This window comes from Schistocerca piceifrons, chromosome 11 (genome assembly GCF_021461385.2).
Source record: "Schistocerca piceifrons isolate TAMUIC-IGC-003096 chromosome 11, iqSchPice1.1, whole genome shotgun sequence".
Lineage (NCBI taxonomy): Eukaryota > Metazoa > Arthropoda > Insecta > Orthoptera > Acrididae > Schistocerca > Schistocerca piceifrons.
The window spans coordinates 83,662,280-83,682,809 of record NC_060148.1 but is presented as its reverse complement, the minus strand read 5'-3'; the positions used below and the strand labels follow the sequence as shown (position 1 = coordinate 83,682,809).

Below are 20,530 nucleotides of genomic sequence, written 5' to 3'. Positions count from 1 at the left end.
TGGTTCTTCCCCCTACAGCATTTCTTTCCAAATTAACTAATATATGCAATAAATTTGTCTGAAATCATTCCAGGGGTTTAGGGTGAGCTTTTTACCCGTGGCTTTTGTCACATGCGCACATGTCAAATACAGGGTGAGTCATGAGATTTTCCCCCGGTTGCTGGAGGTTATTCCATAGGTTATTTGGAACAAAAAATGTAATGTGATCAGATCCATAATTAAGGAGCTACAACAGAGTTCCGAAACATGCCATGGTGTATTGAGCACTATTCTTGTATTCATAGGACATATGATCAGTCTTAGGTAAACAAGTGCGGCGAGTGGTACGTTTGCGTAACAGCCACGTTGTTGATACTGCAGTCACTGTTTACTTTTACTGCCTCCTGTGTACAGTACACTTTTCGATGCCGTACAAGTTTTCATCGTGGGAGTATGGAGAGATGGTGTACACTTTGGGCTTCTGTGATGGTAATGCGAAAGCTGCTGTTGCTGAATATCACTGTCGGTATCCTAATCGTAGGATTCTCAGTGCCAAAACATTTAGTGGAACATATCCAACATTGCTAGAAACTGGTACTCTTCCCAGTATTCGTATTCACTCCAAAAGACATCATGACGTTGAAGAAGAGGAAAACATACTTAATTCAGTAGAGCACAGTTCTCACATAGATACCCGATTGAACGTTTCACAACCTAAGGTACGTAGGATTCTTCATGAGAATGGCATGTATCCTTTTCATGTGCAGAAAGTTCACCATTTAGAGCCACATGATTGTGCCAACTGTTTGCAATTTTGTAACTGCTTAAATGGAAATCGGCAGCTCTGTCGCTTCTGTCGCTTCATAATGTTCAGTGATGAGGCAACCTTTACAAAAGGTGGCATCAACAACGCGCATAACATGCATGTATAGGCAGACGGCATGATACTATGTCAATTTCGTGGTGTTGTGTGTGACCAGTTACTGGGGCTGTTTGTTCTGCCGGGAAATTTAAATGGTTAGATGTACGTTAACTTTTTACGAGAAGACTTACCGCAGCTTCTTGAAGATGTTCCTCTGGGAACAAGATACCACACGTATGTCCAACACGACGGGGCACCTGCACGCTTCCACCGTGTGCTAACAGCTTATCTTAATCGGCAATTCCCACATTGACTGATAGATTCCGGGGCCCCTATCAACTGGCCTGCCAAATCCCCAGATTTAACACACCTAGACTACTGCATCTGGGGGTGGATGAAAGACATCGTGTATGAAGTTAAGGTGGAAACATGAGAAGAATTGATACAACGCATTTTCGATGGCACAATGTCAATAAGGAATGAGCATGTGAAATTACAAAATGCTACTTGCGCGGTTCAGTCCTGTACGAATCTTTGCCTTCAAATGCAGATAGGAAATTTTGAACACTTGCTTTAAATCCAAAACTGCAATAAAAGTTTTTTTTCTGCCATTTTCCTTTCAATCACTGTAGCTCCTTAATTAGGATCTGATCCCATTACGTTATTCACATTTTTTGTCCCAAATAACCTGACAAGGGAACCTCCCCATCGCACCCCCCTCAGATTTAGTTATAAGTTGGCACAGTGGATAGGCCTTGAAAAACTGAACACAGATCAATTGAGAAAACAGGAAGAAGTTGTGTGGAACTGTGAAAAAATAAGCAAAAAAGAACTCAGTAGTTCATGGCAAGATAGGCAACATTAAGGACGCTGGGACCGCAGCATGGCCGTGGTCTCGTAGTAACGTGAGCAGCTGCGGAACGAAAGGTCCTTGGTTCAAATCTTCTATCGAGTGAAAACTTTAATTTTTTATTTTCAGTTTATGTGACAAACTCTTATGTTTTCATCACTTTTTTGGGAGTGATTATCACATCCACAAGAAAACCTAAATCGGGCAAGGTAGAAGAGTCTTTTTACCCATTCGCCAAGTGTACAAGTTAGGTGGGTCGATAACATATTCATGTCATATGACGCACATGCCGTCACCAGTGTCGTATAGAATATATCAGATGTGTTTTCCTGTGGAGGAATCGGTTGACCTATGACCTTGCGATCAAATGTTTTCGGTTCCGATTGGAGAGGCACGTCCTTTCGTCTACTAATCGCACGGTTTTGCGATGCGGTTGCAAAACACAGACACTAAACTTATTACAGTGAACAGAGACGTCAATGAACGAACGGACAGATAATAACTATGCAAAAATAAAGAGAGTAGAACTTTCACTCGCGGGAAGACTTGAACCAAGGACCTCTCCTTCGGCAGCTGCTCACTCTACCACGGGACCACGGCGCTCCTGAGCTCACGTTCTCCTTTATGTTGCCTATGTGGCCAAGACTGATGACCAGTTTGTATATTTTGCTTATTTTTTCACAGTTCCACACAACTTCTTCCTGTTTTCTCAATTGATCTGTGTTCAGTTTCTCAAGGCCTATCCACTGTGCCAAGTTATAACTAAATCTGAGGGGGGTGCGATGGGGAGGTTCCCTTGTAAGGAATACCCTCCAGAAACTGGGGGAAAACCGTGTGACTCGCCCTGTGACACATGTGTAACATATTTCATGTGTATTTGTACGCAAATTTCACCCTGCAGTTTCATTGTTATGCAGCTTAATGTTTATGATGTTGTATCTGCTAAACTGTGTGCTGTACAATGATATAATTGCGCAAGTATATCCAGTGGTGTATATGTGCGCCTACTCTCTGTAAATGTTTTGTAGGTAGAGGTGGTAGTAAAGAAGTAATAAATTAAAATCACATGCATGATCCAGCAGTTTCTCAAGCATCTCAGTGTTTATGATGTTAAATCTCGTGTAGAAAATCAACAGCAAACTCGTACCTTTCTATTTTATCAGTAGGTTCTATTTCATGTAACAGTTGCAATTTGTAGGTGCGCAACTTAAGCCTTTTACACACATCATCATACACAGTTCCTTTAGACAGTCCTAATTGTAGACTATGCATGGCCAATGACTTCTTCGGGCTCCAAACACGCGAAATACGGATCTATTCGACAACATCTTCAGAAGTTCTCGGTCTACCTGGTGATTTTACTTTCAAAACACTACTGTTTTCCCTGAAAGACTTTAGCCAATGATAGTTTTTGCTGGAGGTGGTTCACCAACATACTGATGTCTAAAATTACGTTGCATTGTTATAACTGACTTGGTTTTCACAAGTCAAATAACACACCATGCTTTCAGTTGCGGGGTGCACATTGTTAAAGAGTTTCTCTGCACTGCACGCACGCCTGGACTGAACTGAGGAAACAGAGGGAAAAAAACTGCACTGGTGCCATCTCAAGGTCAAGCAGACCTGACAACTGCAGGGGAGCCAAACTTGGAGAGTTGATGAATCAAACACCACAAATTAGAATAGTGCATGTCACTTTGTACAGACTCTATGACACATTAAAACCAGGGAGTTCTTTTTCAAATACGCTGTATTTTGCTATGTACATTCAGCAACATATGTGGATGCTGTCTGTGAAGTGTGATGTGAATAGAGTTTGTAGCAGAGAAGTACGAGGGCAGTTCAATATGTAATGCAACACATTTTTTTTCTGAAACAGGGGTTGTTTTATTCAGCATTGAAATACACCAGGTTATTCCCCAATCTTTTAGCTACACAACACTATTTTTCAACGTAATCTCCATTCAATGCTACGGCCTTACGCCACCTTGAAATGAGGGCCTGTATGCCTGCACGGTACCATTCCACTGGTCGATGTCGGAGCCAACATCATACTGCATCAGTAACTACTTCATCATCCGCGTAGTGCCTCCCACGGATTGCGTCCTTCATTGGGCCAAACATATGGAAATCCGACGGTGCGAGATCGGCGCTGTAGGGTGCATGAGGAAGAACAGTCCACTGAAGTTTTGTGAGCTCCTCTCGGGTGCGAAGACTTGTGTGAGGTCTTGCGTTGTCATGAAGGAGGAGAAGTTCGTTAACATTTTTGTGCCTACGAACACGCTGAAGTCGTTTCTTCAATTTCTGAAGAGTAGCACAATACACTTCAGAGTTGATCGTTTGACCACGGGGAAGGACATCGAACAGAATAACCCCTTCAGCGTCCCAGAAGACTGTAACCGTGACTTTACCGGCTGAGGGTATGGCTTTAAACTTTTTCTTGGTAGGGGAGTGGGTGTGGCGCCACTCCATTGATTGCCGTTTTGTTTCAGGTTCGAAGTGATGAACCCATGTTTCATCGCCTGTAACAATCTTTGACAAGAAATTGTCACCCTCAGCCACATGACGAGCAAGCAATTCCGCACAGATGGTTCTCCTTTGCTCTTTATGGTGTTCGGTTAGACAACAAGGGACCCAGCGGGAACAAACCTTTGAATATCCCAACTGGTGAACAATTGTGACAGCACTACCAACAGAGATGTCAAGTTGAGCGCTGAGTTGTTTGATGGTGATCCGTCGATCATCTCAAACGAGTGTGTTCGCACGCTCCGCCATTGCAGGAGTCACAGCTGTGCACGGCCGGTCTGCACGCGGGAGATCAGACAGTCTTGCTTGACCTTGCGGCAATGATGACACACGCTTTGCCCAACGACTCACCGTGCTTTTGTCCACTGCCAGATCACCGTAGACATTCTGCAAGCGCCTATGAATATCTGAGATGCCCTGGTTTTCTGCCAAAAGAAACTCGATCACTGCCCGTTGTTTGCAACGCACATCCGTTACAGATGCCATTTTAACAGCTCCGTACAGCGCTGCCACCTGTCGGAAGTCAATGAAACTATACGAGATGAAGCGGGAATGTTTGAAAATATTCCACAAGAAATTTCCGGTTTTTTCAACCAAAATTGGCCGAGAAAAAAAATGTGTTGCATTACTTATTGAACTGCCCTCGTAATAAATTAAAACATCATGCATGATGTGGCAGTTTCACAAACATCTCAGTATTTGACATCACACACTGTGTGAACAAAAGTATACGGACACCCCCAAAAACATATATTTTTCATATTAAGTGACTTGTGCTGCCACCTACTGCCTGTTACTCCATATCAGCCACCTCAGTAGTCATTAGACATCTTGAGAGAGCATAACAAGGTGCTCCTTGGAACTCACAGACTTTGAGTGTGGTCAGGTGATTGGGTGTCACTTGTCATACGTCTGTATGTGAGATTTCCACACTCCTAAACATTCCTAGATTCATTGTTTCCAATGTAATAGTGAGGTGCAGATGTGAAGGGACACGTACAGCACAAAAGCGTACAGGCCGACCTCACCTGTTGACTGACAGAGACCGCTGACACTTGAAGAGGGTCATAATGTGTAATAGGCAGACATCTATCCAGACCGTCACACAGGAATTCCAGACTGCATCAGGATCCACTGCATCTACTATGACAATTAGGCAGGAGGTGAGAAAACTTGGATTTCATGGTCGAGCGGCTGCTCGTAAGCCACACTACGCGCCAGTGAATGCCGAATGATGCCTTGCTTGGTGTAAGGGGCATAAACATTGGATGATTAGGTATATTCAGCAGCAAACATGGATACTGTCTGCAAAAACTGTTGCGAATATAATATCAGTGAAGTAGTAAACTTAAACATTTTGCATGTTGGTGTAATTTTTCATACATTTGGAGTTTATGATGTCATGTCTCCCAAGCTAAGTTTCATACAATGATGTAATTTTCCCTGGTACATTCAGTGGTATATGTAAACACTGTCAGCAAAATGTCTCATGAATCAGTTAGTAGCAAAAAATTAATAACTGAAAAACTCCTCCATCATGTAGCAAACTACTGCACGAACAATGAAAATGCAATGAGCAACAAACATTTTTCCTATCACCATTTTGTGGGGTCCGTCACAGAGACAAAGTTTCATAAAGCTTTTAAATTAAGTGTAAAGTTTGTTGCAAGTTTTAAACTGTTCTCTTTCTCAAATACTGGATGAGTAAAAGTGTTGGTATCGTTGTGTTGTGGGCTACACTGCTTTTTCACCCTCACCCCCACCCCTGTGATAGGTAGGTGATTCTTACTCCATAGTGATTCTTTCCAGACAGTAAACGATGTGTGTACCAAATTTGGTTGAATCTGGTCCACTGGCTTAGGAGATGTGGAACATACGAGGGTTGTTCAGTGATTAAAGAGACAAATTGGTCTGGAGAAAAAAGCATTTATTTTTACAAAACAATACTTTTTCTAGTTTGCAACATACTCCCCTTGAACATTTATGCACTTGTTCCAACGGGCTATAAGCTTTTTTATTCCGGCGGCAAAGAACTCTTCGTCTAGATTGTTGAAACAATTTCCCACAAACTTATTCATGTTGTTCTGGAACCTCTTCCCACATAATCCCTCATTCAGTGCACAAAACAAATGGTAATCACCAGGTGCTAAATCAGGACTGTAAGGGGGATGAGGCAGTACTTCACAGCCAATTTTGTCAATGGTTTCATGGGTCAGTTGACCAATATGAGGACGTGTGTTGTCTTGCTGGAGAATCACACCTTTCTTCTGAGATCCACTACGTCTCTCTCGTGGCCGGCTTCACCTCATTTAAAAGCAAATCCGAGTAGTATTGGCTGTTCATTGTACGCTGTTCTTTGAGATAATCACGACAAACCAGACATTCAGCATCCCATAACACCCTCAACATGACTTTTCCTGCTGATGCTTGGGTTCTGAATTTTTTTCTTGACAGGTGAGTTGGTGTGATTCCACTCCATGCTTTGTCCTTTTGGTTCTGGCTCATAATAGTGAACCCAAGTTTCATCACAAGTTAAAATTTTGTTGAGGAAGTGCTCACCACCTCGTTCATAATGTTCCTTTAGCTCTGTGCACACTCTCAACCTTGTTTCCTTGTGTAGCTACATCAACTCCTCTGGGACCCGTCTTGCGTGTTTTGTGGAGCTTCATCTTGTTACAGATAATGTTATGAACTGTACCAGTACTAACTTGAACCTTATCAACTATCATTTCCCCAGTCACACAACGGTCGGTACGAATAATGTCATCAATTCGACTTTCAAGGGAGAGAATTGAAACTGCAACTGGTCAGCCAGAATGGTGTACGTCAGTCACTGAGTCGCGGCAATTTTTAACTGCTCTACCCGTTTGTAAAAATTAGAACGATTCAACCAATCTTCACCATAAACTTTAGACATTCTGCAGTATACTTTCACTGGTTTCTCGCCTTCAGTAAGTATAAAACGAATAACAGAACGGACTTGCGATCTTGAAATGTATTTTTGAGGTTATAAACAAAACTGATCAGGGCTCATCTCAGTGATGCCAACTTAAAACCACAAAAGTACCAAACTTGCCCTTGCCCTACTAACATTTTTTTCCCCGAGACCAATTTGTCTCTTTAATTATTGAATGACCCTCATACATACGAGGTGCGGCTAGAAAAAAACCGGACTGATGCAGGAAAAAACATTTATTTACAATTATTTACAATTTCATGTTATCTCCTTCAATGTACTCTCCTCCTCGGTCTCTACACCGCTCCATACGAATTTTCCACTGTTCATAGCAATGCTGCAGATCATTTTCGGTAAGTCCATACATTACTTCCGTCGCTTTTTCTTTTACTGCTTCAACAGTCTCAAATCTAGTTCCTTTCAAAGCTGACTTGACTTTAGGGAAAAGAAAAAAGTCACAGGGGGCCAAATCAGGTGAGTAGGGTGGATGATCTAAGATGGGAATGTTGTGTTTTGCCAAAAACGTCTTCACTGACAACGCACTGTGAGCTGGGGCATTGTCTTGGTGAAGGATCCATGACTTTTTTCTCCACAAATCGTTCCGTTTTCTCCGTACTCGCTCACGTAGGGTAGCCAGGACGCTAATGTAGTAATGCTGATTCACTGTTTGTCCCTCTGGTACCCAATCAATGTGCACAATCCCTTTGATGTCAAAAAAAAACAATCATCATTGCCTTGAATTTCGATTTTGACATTCGTGCTTTTTTTTGTCGTGGAGAACCAGGAGTTTTCCAATGCATCGATTGGCGTTTAGTTTCGGGATCGTAAGTAAAAAACCACGATTCATCGCAAGTAATAACATTTTGTAAGAAGGTGGGATCACTTTCAATGTTTTCCAGGATGTCAGAACAAATCATTCTTCGGCGTTCCTTCTGTTCAATTGTGAGACACTTTGGAACCATTTTTGAACACACTTTGTTCATGTTGAAACTTTCATGAAGAATCTGCCTAACACTTTCCTTGTCAACTCCTGTTAACTCATACACTGCTCTGATTGTTAAACGGCGATCTTGTCGAACAAGTTTACCGATTTTTTCAATGTTTGCATCAGTTTTTGCTGACAATGGTCTGCCAGTGCGAGTGTCATCACTGGTGTCTTCGCGGCCATCTTTAAATCGTTTAAACCACTCAAACATTTGTGTTCGCGATAAACAATCATCGCCGTACACTTGTTGTAACATTACAAACGTTTCACTTGCAGATTTTCCTAGTTTGAAACAAAATTTGATGTTAACACGCTGTTCTTTCTGTACACTCAACATTTTCCGACGCACAGACAAAACGTCAACTACTTAAAACAGACGCCACGGGCAGTCTGAGTGCAGGAGGCAGATGAAACTCGAGCAGTAGGCGGAGCGAGAGTCACGTGACAGGCCACGCGACTTTCAGCCTTATTGCATTCGTTTTATTGTTTCACCAGTACTAGTCCGGTTTTTTTCTAGCCACACCTCATACGTACATTTTTATAATTTGTATGGACTTCTGTACAAAGTGCAAGGAAATTCTGAAACATCAAGAGAGTTAGGAGATACATGTATCATTGTAGACATGAGCCAGCAGACGCTCGCAGACGACGGGTCCGCACTGGCCCACCTGTCCGAGGACGACATCTCGGCCGCTGTATCCGGGGACGGCCTCGTGACCGTGACGGCACCGGGCGTAGCCCCGGCCGACGTATCCTCCGGTATCGCCTCGCAGGGCGGTGCCGGGGGCGGCTCGGGCCCGGACGCGGCGTCCGCTACTGCGGTCGGCGAAGAGAAGGCGGGCGGGTCGCAGCCGGTGGGGACGTCAGGGTCGGCGGCGGACCAGGCGTCGCGGCAGTCGAACCTGCAGCGCATCCAGATGCGGAAGCAGCAGGTCTACAACTGGAGCCACAGCAAGAAGATGCTCAAACTCGCCATTTACTCGGCCTGCCAGGTGGGTGTGTCTGCAGCTCTCTACGGGACTCTGTTGGACCCTGGAGACTTGTTTGATTTTGGCAATTTCAGCTGTTTCTCAATACCACTGTCACTAATATTTGTATCACTCATCTTCACCATGGTGTGAGAATTAAACTGGAACAGTACTTTTCTTATTTCTTTTGTAACGGAACATTTGGAAATGTTCAAGATTTCTGCTGAGTAACAGAAATTACAGAATGGAACAGTTCATGAAATAAAGGCATGGCAATGACTCACCTACAGCGGACCTATATGTGGCACCGAGACACAGGTAACAGAGAACATGTATTAATTGTTTACAAAGCTTTCACACTAGCTTTTCAGCACTTACTGCTTTTCTCGTAAATGTACACACATTCACACGGGACACCATGCGCCCTCCCGTGGCCGCGTGAGTGGGCATTTGAGTGTCTGTGTGGTTGTTTCTGTGAATGTGTGTACTTTTGCTAAAAAAAAATATAGCAAGTAGCCCAGTCAAATGGTAGTTTTTCTGTAATGAAACTGCAGAAGTTCTTTCTCAACGGTTCTATATGTTTTTGGTGGTGCCAAATCCGAATTTGATGTTGGCTACTTCCTTGGAGGTGGGCTTCATAATGAAACTTCCAGAAGAACCTCAAAATATTGGCACTTTCTTCTGTATCTTGATTATATCTCAAAAAACTGTGTATTTTTCGAAGATGATCATTCTCTGCAAAATTAAATTAAAGAAAATTTCTGCTAAATCCACTACTCAGGTTTGTTATTCTGACAAGTGGTATTGGCTCTAGAGCTCACTAAACAGCAGCTACTTTTTGGTTGTTCTGTGAAAACATCAAAAACACCCATTTCCGTGCCATACAACTCAGAAAACAAATGTGTTATGAACGAAACTTCCGTGCCAAGTGCAAATACATTAGATTTCCTATAAGAGGCATTGTAATATTCAATTTTGTCATAAACGGGAAAGGAAGAAAGCAAAAACTACAAAATATACCTTCTGCACGCTACAGCTTTATGACCCCTTCCTACTGTCTCTCATTGGCTTCATACTTTTGGTGTATTATGCTAAATGAGGTTGTTGTGAATTAATTGATGGGAAGCATTGTTCATTGAAATCATTAACAAATTGCATGTACAACATATCAGGTACAGGATACCAAAGAGGAAGATGAATATGAAGTCTGTATGTAGTAATGTACATTTGTCATGAAGTGAGTGAATGTAGTGTCGACAATTGGGTCATCACTGTGAGTATCTTCTTGATCTGGAAAAGTAAGAGGCATGTAGTGATAGAACATGAATACAGAAGACAGATAAGCTGTTTTATGAACTATCGATGTATGAAGAAATACTTATACTGATGTCTTGTGTACAATTTTTTTACTTGTCTCTGTTTGACTACTGATGGCCCAGGCAATGTGTCTTGGGCACTAGAAGGCCCAAGTGAAGGGTCGTGGGTAGTGGAAGGCTCAGGCAAAGTGTCAGGGACTGTGGAAGGTCCAGGCTGAAAAATGAGTTGTTGCTTTTCTTCAAGTGAAAATATTGTAATTGAATATTTAATAATATGATAGAGGCAAATTGATTAGTAAAGATGCATAATGCTGCAAAATATGAGGGTAAGTCATTTATTATCCACAATTCGTTATATTTTTGTTTATTTTGGCAGTACTGTCGTTTTACGTTGATGACGGATGCTTTGTTTATTTGTTGTTATAACTTTGCAATTTTCAAGCTGCTGGGTTAGTTTCGTTATTGCTGTTGTGCTGTTAATCATGGCTGCTCTGCTGTCTATTTGCACCAAAGAAGAGCAATGTTCAGTGATCCATTTTTTGTGGTCGGAAGGGGTATCTGGGGTCGAAATTCATCGAAGACTTTCGGTACAGTACGGGAACAGTGTTTTGCCACAACGGAGTGTCTACGAATGGATTGAAAAATTCCGAAATGGTCGCACAAGTGTTACGCACGATGAAGGAGGCAGACAACCGTTTACTGCCACAAATGAAGAAACCATTGAGCGTTCACATGAAATAATGCTCTTAGACAGACGATTAATTATTGGTGAAGTGGCACATCATCTGCAAAGTAGTCACTGTTCTGCCTACAAAATCATCCACAACAGACTTGGGTTTTATAAAGTTTGTGCAAGATGAGTCCCAAAATGTCTCACACAGTTGGATAAACGAACACGCTTAGACATCTGCAAAAAACATTTGGATCACTATGGTAACGAAGGGGACAACTTCTTAGACAGGATCATTACTGGTGACGAAACATGAATTTCATCATTACGAGCCAGAGAGTAAATGACTGAGTATGGAATGGAAACATCCAAATTCGCCGTGCAAGAAAAAGTTCAAGACCCAACTGTCTGCAGGAAAACTGATGCTTATGGGTTTTTGGGACCCACTAGGTCCAGCACTGGAACATTATGGGGAGAGGGACACAGCAATAAACAGTGTATGTTACAGTAAGATGCTTACTGTCAGGCTAAAGCCTGCAATCCAAAGCAAACGCCGAGGATTGCTGTCAAAAGGTGTTGTGTTGTTGCATGACAATGCCTGTCTGCATTCTGCTGCCCACACTGCTGAAACACTCCAGAAACTCAAATTTGAAGTACTGGATCACCCTCCATATAGCCCTGATCATGCTCCTTCTCATTTTATCACTTGTTTGGTCCACTCAAACAGGCATTAAGGGGCTGTCAATTTGCCTCGGATGAAGCAGTGAAAGAAGCGGTGCATTCCTGGCTCGCAGCTCAACCGAGAACCTTCTTTTTATGAGGGCATTAGGAAGGTTGTACAACGATGGACCAGGTGCGTTGAAATGCAAGGAGTCGATGTCGAAAAATGATGATCTTGTAAGTTCCCTATTTGATTACAATAAAATTTTATAACTACTTTGTGGATAATAATTGACTTACCCTCATATTACACGAATTAATACGTTCTGTCACGACAACTGCTTCAGACATAGGCCCTGTGAGACACTCAGCCCAGTCGTTTTTGTGTTTTGTGTCAAAACTGTCATTGATGTCGGAGCACAATGCCTCACCTAGTTTTGTGTAGAACAGTACTGCCCACCTACACCCACGCTGAACTTCGCAAGCTTTCTTGTTTTTGCAACGTATAAGCTGAAGTAGCTTCTTGGGAGCCAGGGTTTCAGAGTGGTGATGGAAGACAGCAGATTTTTTGGCAACTTTCATCCCCAATGCTCTGGATACAAGTAGTTTCCATTCTACTGTAGCTCCTGATCTAAAACTCTACAGTTGTGCTGTTCATCTGAAGCTTCAGTGGAATTTATGAAAGTTGCTTCTGCTGATACCTTGTAGGCTGATGTCACGTATTGCTCAAACCTCAGCTGCAGTGTTACAGTTGGATGGTTACCACAATAAGGGGCAATCACAAATTTCTCATAAGCCACTATTATTTCTGTTGGATGGATTGAAGGATCAGTGAATTTATTAATGTATGATACAATATTTAGATTTTTGGAGAGGGTGTTGAAAAATTTAACTTTGCGTTCGTTGAATAATGTGGAGATAGTTGCAACAATTCATTGCTTTGGGGAAGAGCACATGGTTGGCAACACCCTTCTCCGCTGGACTTTTCAGATGGTGGAAGAGCAGAGAAGCTGTACATCTCCCTGGCTTGAGAGAGTCCGCAGCTCATGGCTAGTTGCTATCTCTGGATCATGGGATCGATTCCTGGCTGGGTTGGGGATTTTCTCTGCCCAGGGACTGGGTGTTTGTGTTGTCATCATCATTTCATCATCATCATTATTCCTGGGTGGGTTGGGGATTTTCTCTGCCCAGGGACTGGGTGTTTGTGTTGTCATCATCATTTCATCATCATCATCATCATCATCATCATTTGTGACAGTGGCTAGTTTGGACTGTGAAAAAAAAACTGGACTGTGTAAAAATTGGGACTTTGTACAGGCGCTGATGACTGCGCAGTTGAGCGCCCTACAAACCAAAAATCATCATCATCATCCCTGGCTTGAGCAAATATGCAAAGGGGGGGGGGGGGATTTGGAGAGCCATCACTCAACCACGATTGTGACATGCTCCTGAGTCAAAGCCAGGAATTCTGCTGTCTGCACTATTACTGTGACATCATCATCATCATCAGCTGCTTACTTGGAGACAATTCCACTTTTGCTGCATTCGTCATCAGCATGGAGATTACTCTATCCGTATTTTTCGCATTTTGTGAAACTGATGATGTCTTATTGCTGCTAAGTTGTATCTCCACGGGCAGCTGTTTGGTTGACCTCCTCAACTGCTATATGGACTTCGTACTCTACTGCCCATCCAAATTTTATTAAACACAACATTTGCACTTTGATTATACTTCCTTCATACATAATGGATATATGAGTTGCATATTTATTCAAAGGTATGCCCACCCGAATCTATGAAGAAAAAAGCCTACACCGACCTGGAGACGTGGTGGTGGAAATTGCAAAAAAAATTGATTGTCTCCTATTACCACACCAAAACCCTGGCTCCCGAGAGCCTCCTTCAGCTTATATGTTGCAATTGCAAGACGGATTGCTAGGGCAATGTATGCATCAGTGGGCAGGACTGCACGAAACTGTGCCAGCAGTGTGAGGGGTTGTGCTCCAACGTCGACAGCAATTTTGATATAGAAGAAAAAGACAACCTCAATTAGCCCCTTGCAGAACCACTGTCTGAAGCAGCTGAGGTGACATAAGGTATTAATTAATTCATGTGATATTTGCAACATTATACGTCTTTACTACTTGATTTTTCTCTATCATATTGTGAATCATTCAGTTACGAGGGTGGGTTGAAAAGTTCTCAGAATGTAATAGAAAAAAAATACTTACATCACTGAAACTTTTTTATTTTTCAGTGTAGTCTCCTTGTAGATTAATGCACTTGGTCCAACGATGTTCTAGAAACCTCATCTTGAAAATGAGTTTCCTCCAGGCCTGAAAAATTGTTGTCAACTCCAGCTATCACTTCTTCGTTTGAAGTGAATCTTCATCCACCAAGAAAAAATTTGATTTTGGGGAAGAGATGGAAGTCGGACAGAGCCATATCAGGTGAATAAGGCGGGTGTGGCAACAATTCATACCTTAGTTCGTACAATTTTGCCATGGCGACTGCACATGTGTGCAGGTGCACGTGAAGAGTCGCGGCACCCATCTTGCAGATAATTTTTCATTTCTAATTCTTTAGTTAAAATGTGATATACCCTCTCAGATGACATGTGGCAAGTGTGAGCGATTTCTCGCACTTTCAATCAGAGATCCTCCATCGCCATTTTGTGCACTTTTGGAGTGATTTCAGGAGTGATGACAACACATCTTGACTGACCACTGTGTGGATCATCATCTAAGCTCTCCCGACCAAATTTAAATTCATTTGTCCACGTGGAAACAGTTGAGTATGAAGGAGCAGAGTCCCCCAGTGTATTTTGGAAATCAGCACAAATGTACTTTGCTTTCATACCTTTCTTTACGAAGTAATTAATCACTGTTCGAATCTCGATTTTTCCATCTTCGCAAATCAATACGCGGGAACACCACCATAGCCATGTCACCACCACAGCTCTCTTCCAAGAGCACTGACATGACACGTGTTTACAGGCAGTGTAGTGATTCAGAGAACTTTTCAAATCACCCTCGTACAGTATTTTCAGTTGAAGAACAGCAACAACTCAGTTTTCAGCCGAGACCTTCCACAGTCCCTGACGTTTTGCCTGAGCCTTCTATTGCACAGAACCCTTCACCTGGGCCTTCTAGTGCCCGAGAAATAATTTCTGGGTCACCAGTAGCCAATAAGAGAAGAGTAAAAAAACTGTGCATATGACATCAGTATTTCTTCATATATCAGTGGTTCACAATACTGCTTATCTGTCTTCTCTATCCTTATTCAATCACTAAATGCCATTTCCTTTTCCAGAGGTAGAACCCACTTGCAGTGATGACCCATAGTTTGTGCTTTCTTCTTTCTCCCCTTATGAGAAAACTGAATTTTACATCTGTCTCTTATAGGAAATTTAGTTTACTTTCACGTGGCGTGGGGGTTTTGGTAATAGCATGAATTTTTTTCAAGTTATATGTCATGGGGTGACCTTTTTTGACTTTTTCTCAGAAGGGCCAAAAAGTCACTGGTTTTAACTGGGCTGTAAAATGAAATGATCGTATGGCATTTATTGGCTGTGATATCCCCTTCGGGGTTCGGCCGCCGTATTGCAAGTCTTTTTAGGTGACGCCACTTCGCGGCGACTTGTGTGTCAATGATGATGAAAATGATGACGGACACACAACACCCAGTCCCCTGCCGAGAATCAAACCCGGGGCCTCTCGCGTAGTAGGCGGTAACGCTACCGCTGCACTACGGAGGCGGACACTGGGCTCTAGTGCTGATACTACTCATCAGAAAATCAAACCTGAGTAGTGCATTTTCTGGGAAATTTTCTCTGCTTTAATTTTGTACTGGGTGGTCACCTTTGGAAAACCTATAGTTTTAGAGATATATCTAAGAAAAAGAAAAAAAGTTCCAAAATTTGAAAGTTTTTTACATTTTTCGCTGTGAAGCTGACATCCTACAACACAGCAAACATGAAATTGGGATTCAGCAGTGCATAAAACGTACGGAACTGCTGAGAAAAAAAAACTTGCACAATTTGATTACGGAAACAACAGGTTTGAACACGAACTGACAGGACTGAAGAGCTCAAAAGCTATTGTGTATGCTTATATGCAACGTATCACTCCACCATAGGTGAGTCATTGCCTTTCCCTTATTTTGGATAATTTTAAATACAAACAACTCTTGAAATATAAAGTCTTCGGACAGAGTAAAATGTTTGTTGGAAAGAAGAGCACGAGAGCTTTAAAAATGAGCTATACCAGTTCAGAAACAAACAGTTTTCAGTTCATCAAAAATTTCACCTTCCCTTGGCTTTCAGGCATAGTAAATCAATTTCTTTAAATAAAATTTTTCCGATTTATCTAACGATACTATTGTCATCAATAATATATTTTTCTTTTTCATCTCGTATTTTTCCTCACAGTGTGATCTTACATTTATGGCAGTTGACTTACAGTGAATATTGAATGAATAGGTGAACCTTTTTGCCTCCAAGAAATAGTGCTGTTTTGGTGTGCGGTGTCCTGAATAGTTTTAATTGACTTACTGTTTATGTTATTTTAGAAGTCTGAATGTAATTAGATAACACTGGAGGTTCAATCTTCTTTACTTACTTACTTACTTAACAGAAGTTTTATCCCGGCATCATCTTTCTGGGACTGCGTCATATCCGTACAGCCGATAATATCATCAACAAGGATTTCAACTGAGCACAGCCTGGAACCCTGCATTGGCTGCTATTAAACCACAACGCGAAAATCAAGATTCTTTGATAACAGGTCCATCGTAACACTGGACTAGTACAGCCATTGAAGAGTAATGTCTGGCTGCACTGTTGACAAACGCAGTGTACAGTGCACACGCGGGAGCGCCGCTGTGTGATTTTCGGCAGAGGGAGTTTGAGTAGGGCAAACCACTGCACGTGCGCGATTTCTGTGGCTGCACATTCTTCGCATGCACGGTCTAAAAATGGTGCATCAGTGTGCGGATACCATCGTCGTACGTAGCCACGAGCAAGGTCGAACCACCTGAAGATGTCGGACAGTTGCTCCGAGGAAATATTGTGAAATTTGCACACCGTGATCCGGTGGCAGACCCGTGAAGACTATTTACAACACAACTGCCAGGAAAGCTTGAAGAGTCACATTGTGAATATATTTTACATATTACCTTTATTTATTTTAATAGTCCACAAAGTTGAGACATTGTATATTACTCTTTACCATGTGGAGTACACCTAATATGCAACTTCAGGCCATGAAATTAGTTCTGTATCAGTAAAAAAACAGTTTTACCAGCTGTAGAGGCCCATAATATAAAATACTTTGTGACAATAATACAGAATAATATGTGTAATTATGACAGCAGCCAAACTTATGTACTGCTCAGTAGTGAGAGAGAGTGTGAACAAGATCTCATCATAAAATAAGTGCTGGCAGACAGTTTTGCACCAGTGATTTAACATATTTGTTGACAAGGATTTAAAGTCATCATAATAGAGATGAAATAGTTCACCAATACTTACACACTTGTTCCAACCAATGCTGGAAAACATTTCTCATTCTGATGTCAGTACCTCAAAAACGTGGTTTTGGGTGGATTCAAGGGCTTCTTAACATGATGAGAATTGCTGACTATGCATTTTTGGTTTGACACAAGCGAACAAAAAGAAGTTGGTAGGCAGTGAAATCAGATGAATGAGACACTAATTCCATGTTTTTCTCCATCAAATTATCAACTTTTTGATGTGCTGTGTCAGGTGGCATTTTCACAATGAAGAAAGATGTGATGATGATGGTCATTTTACCTGATTTCATTGACGACTTGTGGCAAAGAGATCATCATACATCATTCAGCATTAACTGGTCTTCAATCCTCTAAAGCAGTGGTGGCACCATGTCCAGGGTAGCCAAACATATAAACCATTATTTTCTAGGAATTTAGTTGCAGATGAAAATTTTATGTTGGATTTTGTTCATCTCATTTGACTTTTATCTCATATATATTGTATGCGAGTTTCGCAAACTATTATTAATGTGTCCAGAATGAGATTTTCACTCTGCAGCGGAGTGTGCGCTGATATGAAACTTCCTGGCAGATTAAAACTCGGGACCTTTGCCTTTCACAGGCAAGTGCTCTACCATCTCAGCTACCCAAGCACGACTCACACCCCATCCTCACAGCCTTACTTAAGTGCTGTACCGTCTGAGCTACCCAGGCACAACTCACAACCTTACTTACAGTAACTAAAAGGCTGTGAGGACGGGGTGTGAGTCGTGCTTGGGTAGCTCAGATGGTAGAGCACTTGCCCGCGAAAGGCAAAGGTCCCGAGTTCGAGTCTTGGTCCGGCACACAGTTTTAATCTGCCAGGAAGTTTTATTAATGTGTCATATGTGGACTGAATTACCTGTATTGCATCTACACACGTACTCCGCAAGCCGCTGTATGGTGCTTGGTGAGGGTACCTTGCACGACTACCTGTCATTTCCTTTCTTGTTCCACTCACAAATAGAGCGAGCAGAAAACAACCGTCTATATTCCTCCGCATGAGCTCTGATTCTTCTTGTCTTGTCTTTGAGGTTATTATGCGAAGTGTACATTGATTGTTCTGCAGTCAGCTGCAGATGCTGCTTTTCTAAATTTTCTCAATTCTGTTTTGCAGAAAGAATGTCATCTTCTTTCTGTGGATTCCCTTTTGAGTTCAACAAGCATCTCTGTAGTACTCACACATTGATTGAACATACTGGTGACAAATCTTGCAGCACGCCTCTGAGTTTTTCGATGTCTTCTGTCAACCGATCTTCTGCGGGTGCGAGACATTCAAGGAGCACTCAAGAATGGTACACACGAGCGTCCTATACACGATATCCTTTATAGATGAACCGCACTTTCCTACAATTCTCTCAATAAACTGAAGTCGGCCATTCGCCTTCCCTACCACAATTTTCACATGCTCGTTCCATTTCAAACCACTTCTAAATGTTGTGCCTAGATATTTAATCAGTGTGATTTTGCCACACGGCACGCCGCTAGTAGTCCATTGAAACGTTAAAGGATTGGTTGCTTTTCCTACTCATCTGCATTGACTTATGTTTTTCTACTTTTAGATCAAACCATTCGTCACACAAAATAGAAATTCAAAATAGAAAAATCGACAACCTCCTGCAGGATCCTGCCTACAAACGACTAGGGAAGGACCCCACCACAACAGTGACTCACAAGACTGTTGAGATGCTCAACAACTCAGGACTAGAGAAGGATATCATCAGGAAGCTGTACCCGAGGGCACCGGCACCACCACCTCTCTATGGCCTCCCAAAGGTCCACAAAGAAGGTGTCCCATTACGACCTATTTTGAACACTATTAACTTGCCAACTTATGGTATTGCTAAGCATATTCACGTGAGTACCAATAGAAGACACCATGGCTTTACTCGAAAAACACTTTGAGGAGGATATCATCAAGCTCTTTCACCATGTGCTAACCACCACCTATTTCAAGTTTGCTGGGAAGTTCTATGAACAGATAGATAGTGTAGCTATGGGCTCCCCCCCCCCCCCACCCCCCCTCCCACCCCAGCACCAGGCATAGCTGACCTATATATGGAGCACTTCAAAAAGCTAGCACTGGACACTGTTAAACACAAGCCAAAAGCCTTCTACAGGTACGTTGGCCACATGGCAGGGACAAACTGCTAGAGCTCCATCAACACCTCAATGGTATACATGGAAATATAAAATTTACCATGGAGACAGAAGAGAACAGAAGCTTACCGTTTTTGGGTATCCTGATCACAAGAAACGTGGACGGCACGCTGGGACATGCAGTGTACTGAAAGGAAACACACACGGACCTCTGTCTTAATGCCAACAGCTGCCACCACCCTGTGCAATGCAATGCTATACTCAACACCTTAGTGCACAGGGCCAGGTCCATCTGCGATAAGGAAAGTTTGCCAGGAGAATTGCAACACCTCAAGGACACCTTCAAGAAAAATGGATACAGTGAGACACAAATAAGGAGAACTCTGAAGACCGACCACGAGAAGAGAGACCGGATGAAGACGAAGCAATGGACTGTGCGTTCTTGCCATACACGGGTCCTCCAACGGCCAAGATCACGAGAATTCCCACAGCAGGAAAAATCAAAGACCTTCTCGGTTCAACCAAGGATCCACTAGGTCTGTCGGCACCTGGTGTGTACAAGATCGGATGCGAATGTGGGATGCAATATATAGGACAGACGCAGCGTTGCATCTCACAGTGCCGCAGTGAACACATTAGGCACGTACGCTTGGGTCAGACCAACAAATTTGCTGTGGCGGAACGAAGTATTGACGAGAAGCACACCTTCCATTTCGAGGACACAAAAAAATATGCAGTACAAATGGATTTTGGGACTCTGTAATCGAAGAGTCCATAGAAATACGGTTACACGACACCCTAATCAACCGCGACAGTGGCTACCATCTCAGCACAGCCTAGGAGCCTGAAATCAAGAAAATCAGAGAAGAATATTCCTTTCCACCAAGAGCCACGGATGGAGCAGACAGAGACAGACGCCGGGACACGAACCCTGCACACGTGTCACTCTAACCACTGGCCGCTCCAGGTGCATTGGGTGATTCCGCAGTCGTGTGATTGGCCGGTGGCGATAAACAGAGAGTGGTCCAGCAGAGATATCAGTCTGCGACCGTAGATATCCCGACACTTTGCCTGAAGATGATGGAGACGCATTCCATCGAAACGTTGC

The 20,530-nt window shown here is 42.6% G+C and overlaps 1 protein-coding gene across 3 annotated transcripts in view; it reads left to right on the top strand.

Moving 5' to 3' along the window:
• LOC124720053 (histone acetyltransferase KAT2A) overlaps nucleotides 1-20,530 on the top strand; it is a 343,302-nt gene that overhangs the window by 93,394 nt on the left and 229,378 nt on the right. For all 3 annotated transcript variants that reach the window (XM_047245315.1, XM_047245316.1, XM_047245314.1), the window contains one exon: nucleotides 8,780-9,150. In XM_047245315.1, coding sequence (XP_047101271.1) covers nucleotides 8,782-9,150 — 369 coding nt within the window. In that variant the 5' untranslated portion in view covers nucleotides 8,780-8,781. The remainder of the gene's footprint in view (nucleotides 1-8,779; nucleotides 9,151-20,530) is intronic.